The 19,690-nt window shown below is 40.8% G+C and overlaps 2 protein-coding genes across 3 annotated transcripts in view; one reads left to right on the top strand and one right to left on the bottom strand.

Annotated features, from left to right (window-relative positions):
• Positions 1-122: 122 nt before the first annotated feature.
• kcnj14 (potassium inwardly rectifying channel subfamily J member 14) overlaps positions 123-19,690 on the top strand; it is a 38,048-nt gene continuing 18,480 nt past the window's right edge. Inside the window, exons 1-2 of one of the 2 annotated variants that reach the window (XM_084358182.1) lie at positions 123-232; positions 1,112-1,224. The gene's annotated coding sequence lies outside the window, so the exon portion shown is untranslated. The remainder of the gene's footprint in view (positions 233-1,111; positions 1,225-19,690) is intronic. The other variant, XM_084358183.1, reaches the window with a different exon arrangement.
• uts2r3 (urotensin-2 receptor 3) lies at positions 6,489-10,031 on the bottom strand. The gene is made up of 2 exons (XM_084358188.1): positions 9,904-10,031; positions 6,489-8,553 (listed from the first exon to the last, which is right to left on the bottom strand). Exon 2 carries the CDS (start codon positions 8,491-8,493, stop codon positions 7,354-7,356), a length of 1,140 nt encoding a protein of 379 aa, XP_084214314.1. The 5' UTR covers positions 8,494-8,553; positions 9,904-10,031; the 3' UTR covers positions 6,489-7,353.

Here is a 19,690-nt window from a genome sequence, read left to right as displayed (position 1 = left end):
CGCCTCCGGTTGACGCTGTTTGCCGGCAGTTATGCTCTCTCACACACATGGGGGCGCCAGATACCAGCACACTTCTCCTCTGAGCATTAAAACAGGTTCAGGTGTGAGGCTACTACCTCACCTGTACCGCCTGTCAGCACCTCCTTGCCGCCCTTGAGTGGGTTTCTCCGGAGGAGGCATCAAAGTCTCTCCAGTGGAGGAGAGAGCCTTCAGCTGCAGCACATGCTTCAAGGTAAGTGTGAACTATTACACCACCTGCTCCTTAAAACGTCTGTCTAAGCATGTGAACTGCACACATGAATGTCTCATTTAACTTTTACAAGTTTAGGACAGAGGGGTTTGACCCTTTGTGTAATTTTTTTAATGCTAACATATGCAAGCTAGCATTTAACTAAATTGACCCTATGATGTCATAGCATTTTTTATGTTTTAGAGTATTCCCTTTGACTGTAATGTGGTTAAATATTTGCTTTTGTACCTAATATAGGCAACAAAATGTGTAAATTATACACAACTTTAAAAAAACTATTTAAAAGGGACCCTACAATGTCTTTCTCAAAGAAATTCATGAAGTAATCACAGGAAGATGGATGTCTTTGTGTAAAATTGAGCTTGTTAGCATAGTTAGAACATAAATTATAGAAAAACTGCCAAAAATAACAAATTGTCATCCATATATTTAATGTTTCTGGAAAGTCTGTCATCGCATCTTGATTAGAGCCAGACGGAGATATCTGGAGATAAATTGATGTCATGTATTTGTTGCACGATATGTAAACTTTCTTTTTAGAGAGTATAATGCAGAAAAAGATGCTTGGGGTAACCAATAATCATTCAATTCTCAGTCAAGTTTACTGTTTCAGTTTCCTGATGTCATTTTAGACAATAAAGTTTATTATTAAACTGTAAAATATCCTGCCTCAGTTACACATCTTTGTCCTGCTGGCTTTAATTGCATTTTGACTCGTTAGTGACATGATTGTATTTTGTGCAAATACATTATAAACTGAAATCCCCCTCAAGCTTTCAAACTGAACTTGGTTGAAGGATGTGAGATCTGTAGGCATTCAGTGTTTTTGTGATGAGCTAAAGGTCCTGTTTGGTCCTCAAGGCTTTGTTCCTGGTGGAGGATGAAGTCAGCATCCTACAGACAGACCACAGCATCATGCCTGCCGGCTCCCAGGCTGTTCAGATGTACTGGGTTACCGAGAGTCACTCTGGCAGGTACAGGTGTTCAGTTACTGACCACCCAGGAGCTCAGAGACATAGCCAGGAGGTGCAGGTTACTGTGGAAGGCGAGAACGCTGCGTGGGGGCGACATGGATCAATAGATTGAACAACCAGCAGCCCTAGTTGAATTTCTTTTGTTCGCTGATGCAGGGTGTTGAAAACAGTATGAAAAACTCCGCTTTCTGGAGTTTGATTAGGATCGAGGTGTGCACGTAAGAGGAAATGGCTTGTTTTCAAAGGCTTTGTATTGGATTTCAATCACATCACTGGCTTTGTTTGTGCTCATCTATTAGGATAGATTAGTTATTTTTACTTTGCTTTCTAGTTCAAGAGTGGAAGTAATGGATTATTTTCATTTCTTGTACAGCAATCAAAAACTTCTTAAGGTTTGCAATTATGTTTTTACTGAAACAGCTGACTTAAGAAATGTGATTTTACAACCGTGGAGACATTTTCAGTGAATATTAAGGCAAATTTAAGGTATTAACAAATTTACCTTTGACTTGAAAAAAGAACCAAAGATTCCCTTGGGCGACAGTGTTTTGTAGTATAAGTTGTTAAGTATTATGAATTTTTGATACAAGGACTGGTGAGTTTTAATAGCTAAAAACTGTTCATATCAATAGCTACTGTGTGAACAGAGATTGTTCAGCAGTGCTGAGCCCTCAGGACGGGAGGTGTCCTCCCCTCTGGGGACACTGTTACTGGGATGGGTCAGTTACTGAGCCACCCAAGCTGGAAGTTCAGTCGGTACAAAGACAGACAAGAGGAAGAACATGTTGTTTAGCGAGGAACACGTGCAGCCATTTTATAGCTGTTACCAGCGTGATGCTCAGTCTGTGGTGCTGCATTGCTGCTACCCATGAACACATATTACAAGTATATTGTCAGAATATAATCATGAGCCTGAACAACAAGTAGATATTCATTTGCACTGCATCATGTGCAACACTCACAAAAACAGATTAAGTAATGTTTGCAATACATTGAATTGAAAACTAGTCATTTAAAATGATCTGTTATTCTTCACTGTCAGAGATGTGAGGAAGATAAAGGGAGAAATGTGATGCGACAAATGTCTAAACTGTAATCTACCAAAGAAGGGAAAGTAATGATTTGGTTTCAGATATGAAGTCTTTGTTCTCACATTTATCTGCAGGTGGCGCTCTAATTCTGTCACCTAAACACCATACTGTTCACTCTTCAATCTTCACTCTCAGAAAATGATGTGACATAGAAGCAGTTTTTTGGGGGTTTTTTGGTCTGTTGGACCGATCCAGTTTATATATGAGGCCATAACTTCAATATCTCAAATTTAACCTTTTATTTTGACATTTCTGAATGGAATCACTTGTAGCTGCCATTTCTTTGTTTAAAATACACTGTTGGTATAGAAAGCAGGTTGTCCTTTGGGAAGATCTTAAAAATAGTCTATTGGTATTCGTATATATGACTAATAGTTCATTTAATTATTGATTAATGTGCATTTTATGCTCTTGTTTATCTAATTAATCATTTGTACGAAAAGAAAATGGTTAAAAAAGTCCATCAGTTTAAATAAGTTTAATGAGTATGATAGACAATATAGGCAAGGCAATCATTGGTGATGACACTTTGAATGATGAAACTTGGTTTGGTTTTAAACACTGCCAAACCTTATTTTTGCCTTAAAGATTCCTGCAACAACTAAAGGACTGTTACACCAATCGTTACAAATTAACTTCCTGTAAAATGGCTTATTCACTTATGCTTTAAGGTTGATTCATAATAGGTTACACAGGCTTTTCAACTATGGAGCAGTGTCACGGACATGCATCATGTCCCTCCTCAGCCATGGACAAACCATGGGGTTCAGATGAGTAAAGTGTCAAAAGGTCAGAGGTCAGGGGAGCCTTGACGCCTGGGTTGACAGCGTTGGCTGTTTACGGGCAGTGTGCCATGAGGAGGAGGAGGAGAACAGAGAAAAGGTGAAACGCAGCGAGAGGGAGAAGGAGAGAGAGAGGCAGACGTGCCATATTTACTGTCTTTCCTAGTAAGAGCCCAAGTGCGAACCGTAATGTGTATGTCGGTTGATGTAACCTCCGGCCTTCAAGGCACGCAGTCCTGGGTCTCGCCTGATCCTGGCGGCTGACACAGAGGTGTGAAGTCAGGGGGACGTGATGGGGAGGAGGGCGCCTCATGGTGGGGTTGCCATGGGTCGAACAAAGAAACACTGTGAGCGCCCAGGTTTCAGTGTTTGCTGTCAAACCAGCGATTACAAACTGTTTTTTTTTAATACTGTGTTGACTACATGTGCGGGTATCATAAAACTTGAGTCAGTGTGTTTGATTTAAGCTGATGTAATGTTACAGATGTTGAAAGCTGGAACTTGAGGAAAGCAATGTTGATTCTGGGACATTCTGGTGTGACTGGAGTTTTTATTCAATTTATTTTTTATTAAACTTATAAACATTACTGTCGTATAAGGTGAGACCTTGCAGAGGAATGAGAGTGTAGGCAAGGCAGAGAGTGCAGAGGGGACAAAAAGTGATTGAGAGAGGGAAAACAGATGGAAGATTGAATTTTAGTGGAGGGCAGGCAGAGGAGGAGTGCGAAGGGAATCTTTTTTGTGTATGTCTGGAGAGAATGGGAGCCTCTTATACACCTCACAGCGTGAATTTGGCGCGGGCTGTGGCCTCGTCTCGTCTACACAGTGGGGTGCTTTCCTGAGCGGGCTGCCCAGGGGAGGGGCACCTGCAGCAGCCTCAAACACTGGTCAAGAGGAGAGCCTGCCGGGCGGGGCGAGGGGTGCTGCTGGGATGGAAAGATGCTTGGTGTTTCCAGGAAAACGGACATGTGCTGGATTTATGAAATCCTCAGGTAGACCCGAGCGACGCTCCCAAAAGAAAACATTTGTGCTTGCGTCTGCCCCTGAGGACTAAAGAGGAGGATGAGGAGGACACTGCCTGCAATCTAAGGATGAAATCAAAAGCTTCTGTAGCACAGGAGGACAAAAGTTATGGTTGGAGCGAGTCGGCCGGTGTTGGCAACTACCAACACAAACAACACTAAGTTTATAGATCGGCCAGCCTGCCAACTGAGACAATATTTTCCATCCAGTGGGTTGGGTTGACCAAACACCATGTATTTGAAGTTTATCAAACACTCAGTCATCCCCGCAGACCTGAGGGAGGACTTAATCATCTGATATATTGAGTTTTAGAGTATGCAGACACCTAAAACCTGTCCACTCTGCAGACTCAGAAAATTAAACAACAAGCGCTCTGTGCTTTAATATCCACTCTGCTGCTAAGTGTCTTTTTTGGAAAGGTTTATCTTTACACAAGCTACACTCTCCATCTTCTGTCATTTCGGTGACCCAGGGGTCCAAAAATCACCAAGTCTCATATGAGGGCTTGTGATTTCAAATGTATATGGAGCTGGCTCTTTGTCTGCAAAAAATTCCATTTAAATGGACAAATGTGCTGAGAGGGCCTCAGTTGTCTGTGAAAGGTGGATGGATATTGCATTAACTTCACAACAGAAGCGCCCCCCTGCGGTGTGACCGCACAGGGCTCCGGGTAATAACTGCAGTGGGAACGTTATGCTCAGAGGTAGCCGTGCCAGGTAAATGGAAACACATGGAAGGCAGCGTAGACTACAGAAGGGCCCTACAGCCTCAGAAATAATGGCATCACCGTGCCGTGAAACGCACGCGCTCCCTTGACAAATGCTTTTGGTATGTGTCTCCACAACCTGTTGGTATTACCAATGCAGTAAAGCCCTGCGGTTCTTAGTGGCTTCTCCTGCAGCCCTCAGGTTTTCGTTTCCTCAGTTAATGCTCTTACATGTATGCGCTTAATGTGCACATAAATAAACCCAAACTATAAGTTTGCTTTCCTCATATGATTCAAGTTTCATTTTACATTGCATTTAACATGAAATCATTCACATTACTTGGGGATTATGTTCTCTCAGAAGTTACTGAAGTCAAAACACAGTTAACCACACTTAGCAGGGTTTAATGGTCCTTCTGTGTGATTTGGGTGGATAAAGAAAAACAGCATTATCCAGATATGTCACTTGAGACAGGAACAGTGCCACTTCTTCATCTGCCCTCCCCAAGCTTTGTGTCGAAATTACACAGAGGTCTGGAATATTATTTAGGATCTCTTTCCTTAGAGGACAGCATGGCTGTTTTTAATGAGAGGATTCAATGTAATTTTTGCCTTAATGGGAAAAATTGTATATGGTTTATTTTGTTAGAAGTTGTCTCAGATTGTAAGATTGCATCAAAACTAAAGAAAGGCCAGGTTCCCCTAAATTTTATGGTATATAATATTTTACACTGGCTGAAAGAATAAGGTCAAAATTGGCAAAACTCTACAAGTATGTCCAGGTGTTTCTTTTTATACAGAAGAGGGTTAGTGTCCAGAAGATTACATTTATATTTGACAAAAAAAATTCCTCCATTTGTTTATTCATTTCTAAGGATTTGCTTCGGGCTGGGCGATATGGCCTTAAAATAACACTGAGATATTTTTAGGTACACCATATATATCCCAATATTTTGAAATCTTTTCAATAACACTTTATTAAAAAGATGACTGTTGATACTTTAACAAAATATTTTCGATAAATAATCACCAGTAATCCTAATGTAAATAGAATGACTAAGTGAGTAAATGCAAGTACGTTCAGAAAATGGCATCACTTCAGAGCGCAGACAAAGATGATATGCACCAATAGTCCCCTGCCGGACTTGAACCAGGGACCTTACAATCACATGGTCGACCCTCATGTCACGAGGGCGCCACCCCCCTAAACAACTCCATGTTTCTGACCAAATCACCATGTTCATGCAATTCCAGCCCACCCCCATCATCCCCATCCCCATCCCCATCCTTACTCCTTTCTGTCGAACAACAATATTTGCTCATCTGCGTCAAAGAGCAGCAGGCTTTGCGATAGAGTACAGTGCAGCCTTTGAGTCGGACAGACAGAGACAGGCCGTTGCTACAGGGAGACACAGAAACACCAGCCAGGGAGCTTATACACAAGAGCGGGGAAGACCTAAAGTCACTGACATGCTGACAAAGACACACAAACAAAAGTATGACTTCGACTCGAGGATTTTTTTTCAACTAGGCACATTTCTTCCCCCTCCTGTCTCTTTTCATTGTTATTTCTCAGGTTTGTCTTCTCTCTCTCGTGTTATTGTTATCTATAACAAGGCCTTATTCCCCAGTTAAAGATCCAAATCACACAGCAAATTACAGAAAGCACTCTCTTTATTCAAGGCTATATATTATGCATCAATAGAAACATCAGTTACAATCAACACCAGTTGAGGCCATGCAAAGCATTGCATGATTCAAAGTAATAAGTACATTTTCAAACCCAACATGCAGGTTGTGATTGTAAAAAAAAAAAGTCAGTTGTTTTAGATATGTCAGGGTTCAGGGAAAGCAAACAAAAGACTGTTGACCCGCTCAGACATCATTCATTAAGTCAACAAACAATGTCTCAGAAAAATGTCCCAACAAGGTCCTGACCAGTTACAACCAGTCATTCAAAAACAAACATTTTCTTTGATAGTTCTCTGAAAACAAGCAGAAGTGCATCAGGGTTTTACTGGAAATGTTTGTGCATGCGCAACATGCAACATAGACTCTGCTAATATTTCTGTACAACAATACAGTAAAGAAGGAATAATCCTGATAACTAAATAAAACGTTGTGTTACTAAATCTGTTGATTGGGTGAATAACTTTTACAGTTAATTACTGTAGTGACCACATGTAGTCAGCCATAGCTGCATAGACATTATCATCATGTAAACTTGGCTACTACAGCAATTAAAGACACAGTATTTGATTTGGACAAAGTGTGCAGATAAAGCATTAATTAGGTGACTTGTCTTTGATTGTCTCCTCAGAGGAAATATTCTTTCACAAAGCATTATTACAAAGTGCTATCATTCGCTTAGTATTTCCTTAGTTTGCAGTCTAAGGATGAATCAATGGTCTTTGGTGTTTAGGGAACTCATAAAACATTCATATTCAGTATCATTTCACACATGACGTATGTGTACACCCTCACATTTCTGTCTCTACTGTTAGAGAGACACACACATACACACACACTACTGCAGTGGACTGCTCTTACGGCAGAGCTGATTTGCTGATGTCAGCGTCTGCCGGTTGCGTCGTTGTTTTCCAGTCAATAACGTGTAGAAGAAAGGATTCACACAGGAGTTTCCATACGTCAGCCCTGTGAGGATACGATTCACTGTCACCTGTGTCCCTACTGGTACTGTCCGCAACATGTCGGGCTGGTAGAGGGGCAGCAGCTGCCAGATCCAGAACGGGAGGAAGCAGGCCCAGAAGGCCAGGACAATACCAAGGATGAGGAGCAGGACTTTGGGTTTGGGGGCACGGGGAGGACAGGCGGTGCTGCTCCCACTGGCCCAGGCTGGCTTGGTCTGAGACACCCAGTAAAGCCTGCCTAGTGTAGCATAAAGTGCTCCGATGGCTAGCCCAGGGCCGAGAATGCTGGTGCAGAAGAGCACGCTCAGATAGGCCTTAGAGCTCTGCTCGTCCCACGCCGGCACACACAGCTGGCCCTCCTGGTTGTCCCCGTCCTCCAGGTGCAGTGTGATCATCATGGGCAGGCTAAGAGCCACAGCCAGCCCCCAGGCCAGGCCTACACGTAGCAGGCCGGAGGAGTTGGAGGAGGAGGTGTGCAGGGGATGGGCCACAGCCCGGTAGCGGTCCAGACTCATTGCGGTGAGGGTGAAGATGGAGGCATGCATGGTGAGGAGGTCGAGACTCAGGAGGAGGCGGCAGCCCAGCTCACCGAAGGCCCAGCCGGACGCCAGGCTGTCGTACACGATGAAGGGAGCGGTGAAAAGGTAGAGCAGATCAGCCAGAGCAAGGCTCAGCACCTGGAGGTGCAGAGAGGAGGAGGAGGAGGAAGAGGAGATGGGGGTGGAGGAAGGGGAGGAGTTGGCGAGGCAGGATGGTACAGGTAGTCTCATCAGGCAGCAGGTTGGTCCTGTTCCACACCTTCTCCTGCTTCTCCTGCGCCTCAGGAGGAGGCCCATAGTGTACAGGTTTCCTGTGATGCCCAGCAAGGAGAGGAGAGAGAGGAGGGAGCAGAAGAGAGCTGTGGAGGCCAGGCTGGGCGATGCAGAGATGGAGGGAGAGGAGGAGGGCACGGAGACATTGGGGATAATAGGGAAGGTGTATGGGGAAGGTGGAGGCAAAGAGCCTGAGAGATCCATGATGTGAAATTGCTAAATGTTCTTGAAGTTAGAAGGAAAACAGAAAGAATGTTAAACAGTCTGGTTCAGATAAAGCAGAGAGAGGAGGGAGGTGGAGAGGAGAGGAGAACAAAATTATTTTTTATTAGTTTCAATCAATACTTTCCTCCTTGTTATAGTCTGGCTTCTATAGGTTTTATTTGTTTGACACACTGGTTAAGGAAACAATACAAGGCTGATTTGGATCCCTGAACGTGCTGCAAGGTGATTTATATCCATGTAAATCTTGACACCAGATAAAGTAAATAAAGTCATATAAACATGTAGAAATGAAAATGTCAGCAAAACCAGGCTGGTTTATGTTTTAGCAGAAACCTGCTCTGGTTGGCACAGCCTTCACAGTTTTATAGTTTCACAGGGAGCCAGATGAGGCTGTCATGGGTTTAGTAAAATAATTGGATTTTCAGAGGAGGAGGGTTCCAACTGTAAATCTAGGCTGAAGCCTCCAAACGCAACAATCAGGTTAAGTGGAACACGAAAGGTGTAAGAGAGATAGCATGACTCAGGTGCAAATAAAATCCTAAATTACCAGGTTTTAGATCGGATTTCTGGGATTATGTTGTGCGTTTTTGCGCATGGAAATCTGCCGAGTCAGTGGATAGCGCGGTGAGGCGGACCGACTTACATCTGGGATATGTTTTAATGTACTGAATGCATTTTAAATTATCATGATAAACTGTTGCAGTTTGTTCGGTCGTGACAGTTTGTTGCTTCTCCAAAAAGACGCGGGTGGTGATCCACGTATTATTGTGGGAGTACTGTTCGTCCATGACCGATGATTTTCAGGAGAAACGTAATCTGCAGCGACATCAAAGCAGACGCGGGGTGCCTGACAGAAACGGCCTGTGTGACACATGGTGACCCGGGCTGCACCGGGGTTAAGAGCTCCTGTTGAACTGCGGAGGAGCAGCCGAACCCCCGCCGTGCCGTGCCGCGCCGCGCCGCGCGTCTCCATACATTACCGGCTCCAGACAGCTGTGATGTTCATGAGTCATCTTTCCATCAGTTATTTATTTAAAACTGCGATAGGCTTGTTATATGCAGTTTAGTTTCACACGATTTTAGGCCTTTTTTGATGACCGCACTGTTAAAAACAATTTTACAAAAACAATTCAAGGCCACTAAAAATATTTATCCTTGACACCCACAAACGTTGAAGAGAGCATTGGTTTCACACTTTAAAAATTGCGATTAGCTTACTCTTTAAATATAAATCAACTGAGAACAGTTTAGCCTGCACGGTTGCATGATGGCCTGTGTTTGGGCCAAAAGTAGTGCTAAAGAAAAATGAGTAATAGGCCTAAAATCCACACTGTTTCTACAGATATAGTCAGTCAGTAATTCTGCAGATTATTTTTTTCTTATACTCACCTTTAAACAGTTTAATCCCAGACGCTGTAAAAATAATATTCCATGCATTTGTTTGGTGCCCATTTTGAAATATCCCGCTGGATTCTTCAGGAACAAAATTAGGTTTATTTATCTTCAACAGGAGGAGATGGAGGTCTGAATATATATGTGGAGACAAACTTTGTGATCTGATCTCAGCTCAGTGCAGCTCTTGTCTCCTCAGCTCAGTCTTTGATGTGTCTGAGTCCAGGGGAGAGGAGTGTGTGTGAAGGGAGAAGGGGGTGGGATGGGATGCTGAAAGAGGGGGCTTACCCCGCAGAGTACTGAATATTCATATTCAGCCTGATCTGGGGTTCGGGGACCCTACTTTTTTTTTAATAATATATAACAGTGACCCTCCTAATCACATGTTTCTATTTCTGACAATTAATAATGTAGGTACCAAAAGCAGGAAGAAATCTGAAGAATGTGTCAGATGGGGTTTGTGGTTGAAATCTATGTAGTTTCTCACTTCAAAACACTCATTTTATGATAATTACAGTTCAGCTGCTTTAGATTATGACTGAAAGCCGTCTGAGTAAGTCACAGCTGTGATGAGTAGCAGTACAAGAATGTAAAATACAGATAAAGCTGACATTAATGTCTGTTTTGAATTCTTATATTTTATAGCCACGATTGAGGTGATTACAGTAAGTTTGATGATGACTCTCTAATGGTTTCAATACCTTAGAGCCGCACATAAATCTCACGGTGAACTCACTGCAAAGACTTTCCATGAAAGTCAAGAATCTGACCATAAATGGTATCATAACATCGATATTTGGGCAAATAATCCGGTGCTGTATAAGTCACAGATATGCCCACTACATTACGTTTTGAAAGCTACCAATTTATTGTGATGGATTTATTCAGTAATAACACTTTAAATGCGCTTTGAAGCATACTTTATCTTAAAACTGAAGAATGTAGTGAAGAAGATAAACTTCTTCGTGGTTTTGCTGTTTTTGTGAACAACCTATATTTTAGTCTCCAAGAAAGAAAGAAAACTTTTTTGCTAAATTGCCAACAGCACTAAAACAAAATGACGCTTTTATGGTCCACATGTTCAGATCACAATGGCAGTGAAAAATAATAATCAAATATTGAGCTTTGCATTTCCAGTATCAGTAGATACAGAGGCGTTTCAAAGGTTAAAGGGGCGCTGTGTAGTTTTAAAGAAGAAATTCAAACCCAGAAGTTTGATGAGGTAATAATACAAACTCAGAAATATGTATTCTTTCCCATAAGTGAATAAAGAAGCCGATCTCAGAGGAAAATAAGGTCCCCAGAACACTGTTTGAAGCTACAAAGGTGGCGGGGTCCGCCAAATATAAACAAAGTAAGACAGTATGAAATTGCGTTGTCCTTTAAGGTCAGTTTGTTTATTCAGTCATGAAAAATGAGGAGAATTATTTTTTTCAGTTTATTTAATGTAAACTTTAATGTAACTCTGCTCCAAAACTACATAGTGCACCTTTAAGATCTAGACGGTCACAAAAGAAAGACAAGGACAGCACACCCATATGACTATTTAATACGGCCATATTGTTGATAATATTAAATAGTCAAATGAGAGTGCTGTCCATGTTTTTCTTTTGTGGTTATTCACTACAATAAGGATTCAGCACAAAGCATTTAGTTGAAATGCGAGTTGAGCGTGTGTTGTTTTTTTTTTTTAAGACCTGGATGGACCATCAGGAGAAGAAATATAAGTGTTCGGTGGTTCCCTGTTGGACTCAAGAGTGTTTTTCTTTAATTCTTAATAAACACAGAGCACATATTGGATCAGTGGTTAAAGAAACCTGTCCTGCATCCAAAAGGTCACAAGGTTAATCCCCTGTAAGAAATGAGTCAGTCAAATCCAAACATTGACACAACTCTGCTTGGAATATCTAATTTTCTGCTTGATACCAGAAAAATGTAAGCATTAGTATTAAACTGCACCGTTTAGATTAAATTTGACTGTGTGAAGTTCAGACTGTCTGTGGGAAGGACAAACGCAGCCAGCGTATCACTGGTATTTGCTGTCATTTCATGACGCACTGCAATAACTAATGCACTTCAACTCTGACCCAATGTCAATACCACATCAGCTCATGTTCAAACACAAGGCGCCTCACACCCCCACAAGGGATTTATGAGATGATTTGGTGTTTAAATTATAGAGGAAATTAATTATCCAGTATACTTGCCTGTATCAACATTTGTCCATGTCAGAGAAAAGCTAAACTGGTAGATCTAATAAGTGTAAAGTCTGACAACATCGCAGAATAAACGGGTCTTTCAGCAGTTATCAAAAGCAACTTACAGTCGCCTGTTATCCACCGAGTTGTTTTTGGCCCGGCTGTTGTATAACCCACAGCTGTGGTTGTGCCAGCATCAAGAGGCTGGACAACTTGGAAATGATTTAGTTGTGACTAGCCCTGTAAAATGTGTAGGCTGAGCGCCGCATGTTGGTGGTGGGGAGTCCACGTACATGTGCTGGCGTACATAAGATAGACAGAGACAGGCAGTAAAGACGAGAGAGGGACGGGTGGAAGGGGGGGACATACCTATCCCCACGGGGTGTGAGGAATTTGAACAAATACCTGGCACAGGCATGCCAAAATAGGATGGGGGGTGGGGGTGTGGGGGGACCATGAAGGCATGAGAAGCCCAGGCTCCCTCATACAAGCAGACGGGACAGGTATTACAGTTTAATAGATGGAAATGTAGAAGGAGGCATGAGTGCCAAGGTGGCAAAAAAGTTTTTTAATGAAGTGATATCAGGTGCTCTCCGGGTCTCAAATTTACATTCAAGTGGAAAAAAGAAGCAGGAGGGATTATGAACTGTGAAAGCAGACATTTAGAAACGGATATTGCTTAACTTTAACACGCAAACATGGAAAAACGGGAGTGGGGGGGAGAGGAGAGTGAAAGTGTCTGAGAACTGTGCTGTTTATTTGTCTTTGTCAGAACACGTCCATCTCTGTCCGTGCAGACACATTATATAATTTCTAATTACATTTACCTGAGGGATGGGCTTTGTTCTAGTGCTTTGACCTGCAGTGCACGTGTTTCCACTGTTGATTAGTCCGTATCAATCTTTAGTATGCAAAAATAGAAGGTCTGAAGATGAAAGCATATAAAAGTTACTCATGTGCTCATTCGCCAAGGAGGTTATGTTCACCTGTGTGTGTTTCTTGGTTGGTTGGTTTGTCAGCAGGATTACACAAAAAACTTCTTAACAGATCCCCACGAAGCTTTGAAAAGAAATAAAGGAATAACTGCAATCATTAATTGATTGATAGATTATTTGTTACCTACTAAATCAATCAATTTATGTAATTTCAGAAGGAAAAAAAAGTCTGAATTCTCTGATTCCGGCTTCTTAAATGTGAATATTTTCTGTTTTCTTACTCCTGTGTGACAGTAAATGGAAAACTTTGGGGTTGTGAAAGAAAACAAACATTTGAAGATGTCATCTCGGGTTTTGGGAAGCAGTGATCGACATTTTTCAACATTTTCTGACATTTTATTGAGCAAACAACCAATCGTTAATTGAGAAAAAATCTGCAGCCCTAAATATTTGTTTGTTTGCTTGTTTTTCTATCTATCAATTAATCCTCAGATTATTTTATTTATTACTTTATCATTATTGTCGCGTTATCATGGAGTTCACAGTCACATCTTCAAATTGCTTGTTTTGGTCACCAGCATACTTAAAATCGTCAAACAAAAGTATGGTATATTTGTGATCTGAAGTTATTTAAATTGTTGCAGATAGTTTTTCTGTTGGTCAACCAGCCAATGAATACGTTCAGCTAAGGTGTATATACAACAAATTCCCTCATGGGAAGAGTTGTGTTTTTTTAATGGAAGTTTCTGCTACTCCAGATGATTCAGTGTCACAGTGGACACATTTTACAGAACATGACTATGGCACTGAGTGGATTATAAGTCTATTCTGATGTATTTCGATGTACTAACTGTATGCTAATGTTCTGCCACATACTATACTCTGGGCTTTCTCAGATGTTTGGGAATCATGGGGCCAAACGAGCCCTGAGGTGTCTTTGTGCTACTGGGAGTTCACAAGAGGTTGAGCGTGTAAAAACAAAATGGAGCTTGAGCTCACAGCCACACTCCCTTGAAAAAACAGTCTTTATTATTCTGTATATCTTCATCTATTTATGCAGCACACCCAAATGAAGGGGCTGTAACGTGTCCAATCAGTGGGTAGCCACAGTTTGACAAACGGCCAACACGTAAACATTATCAGCTCCCTAACCTTTTCCTGGCTGTCCTTGCTCTCTTTATTCATTTCATTAATTAGCTTACCCATTTCTGAGCAAATTGACAGATTGCCTGCCGGTTGACCGTCCTCAGTCTCGTAGTCTTGATTAAATGGGCGGACATTTTCTTGTGTGTGACAAATGGTTGGAGGCTGATTCACAACTTGTGATGAGTTATTGATCCCCCTCCACCACCACCCCTCCGCCTGTCTGTCTTTACAGTTACACATCAAATTTCTCCTGTTCCTTCTAGACCAAGCCAAGAGTTTGTACTGTTTTGTATGTCTCAGTTTGCCTTTTGAATATGATTTAAGTAAGATGTGATTGTTTAAATGGTAGAAAATAGTAGTGCTCAAATAAATAATGCTATTTTGATAATCAATCAATAATATTTAGTGATGCACGATAGATATTGGCCCAATACTGGGAAATGTATTTCATCAGTTATAGTACATAGTATGCAATTATGTATAAATAGTAATAATTATCTATCTTAACTACATCTGAGCCTTTCTGACTTTCAGGTGTGCAAAAACTACAGGTTAGGATTTTTTTTTACAAAAATACAAAAATGTGAAATTACTGGTTATCTTATCGGTATCAGTCATTTAATGCTGGTAGTTATCGGTTATCGTATTGGCTGAAAAAATCCATATCATGCATCCTTTGTAATCATAATAATCAATTTGATTGCAAATGCAAAAAGTAAGTGTCCAGTTTTTCAAATGTGAATGTTTTTCTGCGTTCCTTAGCTTTATATGATGGAAAACCCTGTGGTGGAAGAAGTATTTAGATCTATTACTTAAATAAAAGAAGTTATATTATACAATGTAAAATACTTTGATACAAAAAAAGATGTCATGTTACTTTAAAAGTACAAAAGTATACGCAAACAAATGTGATTCACTTTAGGCAGCAGAATGGCCACTTTCATTGTACATTAGCATATAGCTTACTGTATTATCTGATTATTGTTAATAAAAACATTAATATAAATGTTGTAGCTGTTTGGGATGGACCTAATTTTGGCTATGATACTTTGTATATGTTACCATTTTTCAGTTCAACCATTAACAGTAGAACATTTTAGAAACTCAATATAGATTTTCTGTGTAAAATCTCAGTCTGAAAAGTAACCTGTAACTAAAGTTGACAGATGAAAAGAGTTAAAAGTACAATATTTTCCGCTGAAATGTGGTGGATAAGGTGTCTTAAAATGGAAATACTCAAATGATGTACAGTAGTATGTACAATACTTCAGTAAATGTACATAGTTACTCTCCGGTTGGACAATAAAGACATTTTAAGATGTCGGCTGTAGCTCAGTGGGTAGAGCAGGTGACCAGCAGCCAGAAGGTTGCTGGTTCGAACCCCGGCTCCCCTGGGCGGAACTGAGCCACGTGCCGAAGCATCCTTGAGCAAGATGCTGAACCCCTAAACTGCTCCTGATGTGCAGTTGGCACCTTGCAAGCTGCAAGGCAGCCTCTGCTCATCCAGGGGTGTACCCTGGCCTTCGCCCGGTGAGAGCTGGATTTGGCCCCAGTAGCCCCGCAACCCCCCAAAAGGGGGGATAAAAGCAGCAACACCCCGTGACCCCAATAGGGAAATAGCGGAAAGAAAATGAGATGAGATGAGATGAGATGAGACCTTGGGCTCTGGGAACAAAAAACAAACAATTATTTGGTTAAATTGAGAAACACATTAATCAATAATGAACATAACTGTAACTTTTAGCCAGAGAAACAACAAAACAGATCTACTTTAGGTGAGTGGTCCTTTGTTTTTGAAGTGATTCAGCAGTTTTCTTGACATGAGAGGATCTGCGAACACTTCATCCTCCTAGTCTGAAGTGCAGAGGATCTGTCTTCTGTGTTGGCCCCTGAAGGAAATCTGCAGAGGGCAGACACCACACATTGAACCAATATGAAATCACGGAGCATTAGATTTGGACCTTGTGTGACCGTGGCAAAATCTGGAACCTGTTACTGGACCCTGAGCCTGAGTTTGCTGCTCCATCTGCAGAAATCAGATCAGCCTTTCACAGGCGCATGTGAAACGTTATCATAGCAGCAAGTGTCTAAGCAGCCAACAGGGAAATGGACTCTATCTCACCAAGCAAGACAGTTTACTAAGGCCTTTCCTGTGAATAGGTGTAGAAAAATAAGTATTGGAATAGACTGTAAAATGACCTAAATCACACTTTTACTTCATAGAAAACGCTCATAATTCCCAAATAGCCTTTTACTTTAAAGGAAATTCTATAAAATCAAACGTGTAAGCAGGTATTGTTTCTCTCTTGTCTTCTCTGATAGGCATCTTTCAAGTCGCAAAAACACCCTCAGGTGTGAAGTTCTCCTCCTTAAGTGTCTGCACAGCTGCTGATTTTAAATCATGGCTTGTAATTAGGCCCTCAGTGACCAGGTGTGTAGCCTCTGGTCAGTCTGATTCCCTAATCACCTGTTAAGAGTGAAAACTTTCAAGTCCTAAACTGAGGCACTGATCTTTAACTATGCCGGCTCCCTAATGGATGCCAAAAATTGTTTCAATCTGCCCACTGGTGGCTCAGAGTAAGTATTGCACCCCCACCTTCTCATCCAATAATAATAATGATGGAGTAATTATGCAGATCCCCCTCCTCCTCACACTGCCACCCTGCTGCAGATACATCATATCATGTTTCCAGATCACTGTTGTACATTAAATGATTCACTGTGAAAGAGCCCCACGATTGAAGCTGAAGAGTGGAAACGTTGACTCACTGTTGAGCAGTTAGAAATGAGCACTGCTGGTGCTTTTATGCTTCATTTCTAGTCACACAAGTAAAAAGGAAAGTTTCATCCAGATGTACATATTTCTCCCTGTTTATTTTAGCTTTACCACAATCAAATCAAGTCAAGCTTTATTTACATGGCACGTGGACTTCCAGTCAGAGTTTACCACATTTTAAAAGTTTTTTTCACACGTTTTGTTTGAGAACTTATTGTAGAGAGATGACAGGAAATGAGCAGAGAGTTAATAACGTAAACCTAGCAAAACCCTTGGTTAGGGTTAGGAAAACGTCATGGTTTGGCTTAAAATACCTGTTTTGTTCACCACAAAAACATCTGGAGATCGTCGGACTTCTTGTGAAAAATAGACGGTTTTGGTCACCAATAAAACACCTGGAGATCGTCTGACTTCCCATGAAAAATAGATGGTTTTGGTCACCAATAAAATGGATTGGAAATGTCCTTAAAGACTTGGACTGCAGTCGTGGCAGCCTAGTACCATTTATTGCCATCCCCTATCACTCCACCTTCTGATGTGAAAGTCAGCTAATAAGCATAAAATGTGCATGTGATATGCCCAACTGGTAATAATGTCACCGTTGGATGCATCTGTGGTTTGCAGAAACATTAGCTGCTAACATTATATTCTGGTAACTGGGCTGGTTTTAAATCACATTTCTTCACATATCATGTAAATGATTGTAAACACTCATAAAGGTGCCGATAAATGTCTAGTTACAAAGTGCTGATGTTTAAAGTGCTTGACAAACTCTAATAAATACATCAACCTGAAATATTACTGAAGCATAAGAAAAACTGTTAATTGATTTAAAAGTTTACAATCTAATCTACAGAAAATATGTTTATAGGTGTATGTTTGTTTAGAGGCAACTGTCTACACACCCAATTTGTGCTTTCTAAAAAATATTTGTATACATTTTTCAATCTGACCTGATAAATTTCAGGGGTACTAGTGCAACTAATGTCGCACTTGACGGATTTATTTGTGTGCAACTAAAACACTTGCACCCTGTCGCTCTGTGTGTTTAAAAAACAAGTCGCTCTGACCCCCTTCCTATCAGGCTGAAAAAAAATAATTTAAATTGATTTTCATGTACCTTTTCATATACCAAACATGTTTTAAACTTGCAGTATAGCTAACCAAACCAGTATAGAGTGATTGATTGAGTGTAGTGTCTCTTATCATTCACAAAGTCTGACATCATCATTTCCTCCCCCGTCACTTTCTCTCTCTCTCTCAGCCTCTGTCCCCTCCTCCCACACAGTTTTCCATGGGTCGATTACAATTAGAGTTGATACACAAACAGTTATGCAATTTGGAATAACAGAGGGTGCCCAGTTGCAAATGTAATCAGTGTAACGCTGACTGCATCTGTTGCCATGTCATATGTGCTGTGAACACAGATTAAGATTTACACTATGTAGATTTATGGTGACAATTAGGATACTTTTTTTAAATACATACACAGTGTTTGATATCCAAATGTTTACATGTTTACGTTGTTGGCTGATTGTTGTGGCTGCTACATTACGTCTTTAATCCCTTTTTCCATAGAATGACAGAGCTCATGACATCATAGGTCACATCTTGGGCGCCTGGACGGAGATTAAATCAGATTAAGTTTTAGTAAACACACACTGTGGCTTTCTCTCTCTCTGTCTCTCTCTCTCTCTCTCTCTCACTCACTCACTCACTCTCTCACACACACGCGCACACACACACACACACACACACACAGGGTAGCTCAGTAATCTGGCTATAGTCACGAGTCATTCGTCTCTCTCTCTTTTTCTCACTCTATCCTTCTGTCTGGCCTTCGAAATTAAAATTTACAAATGAGCTTTATTAGCGTGGTTGTAATTAAGGATAGTTTTACCAAATCATGTTGTATAAGTTTCACTATGTCCCTCTCTCTCAGACAGACACACACCAAAGAGACCGAAAGACCTTCTCAAACCTATTAAATAAATATTAACATAATTATTATATTGATACAAATTAAATGGTGATTCTTACATTTTATTTCCTCTGTTTTCCCGTGATAACGAGTTAATTTCATTTGTTTTCTCGAGATCTCGAGTTATTATCTCGAAATAACAACTGCCATTTTCCCGAGATAACGGGATAATTTTCTCGAGATCTCGAGATAACGAAACTTTGTTTTCCCAAGGTAACAATATAATTAATTCGATATCTCGAGATAATGACTGTGATATGATAGGCCTGAGATTATGGAGACGCCCGGGACCTCGTAGTTGGTCAGCTATGTAGTTAACGACGACATCAGGCTCACTTAGATTGCACCGCCAATATAGCTGAAGCCTTGCTAACCGTCTTTTTAGATTACACACACTAATGTGTATATTATCTTTAATAGCAAGGTATATTTCAGCCTGTGTCAGGCCTTGAATGAAAAGATATGTGACACGGTGATTTATATGCTCCTGCTCCTCTGACATTGCTACACTGAATGATGTTTCCTGCAATGATTTAATATATTACACTATTTTTTTGTTTTCTCAAGATCTCAAATTAATTATATCGTTATCTCGGGAAACCAAGTTTCGTTATCTCGAGATCTCGAGAAAATTATCCTGTTATCTCGGGAAAACGGCAGTTGTTATTTCGAGATAATAACTCGAGATCTCGAGAAAACAAATGAAATTAACTCGTTATCACGGGAAAACGGAGGAAATAAAATGTAT

The sequence above is a fragment of the Pagrus pagrus genome, assembly GCF_965226575.1.
Source record: "Pagrus pagrus genome assembly, chromosome: 7".
NCBI lineage: Eukaryota > Metazoa > Chordata > Actinopteri > Spariformes > Sparidae > Pagrus > Pagrus pagrus.
This window is presented reverse-complemented; position numbering and strand designations above follow the sequence as displayed.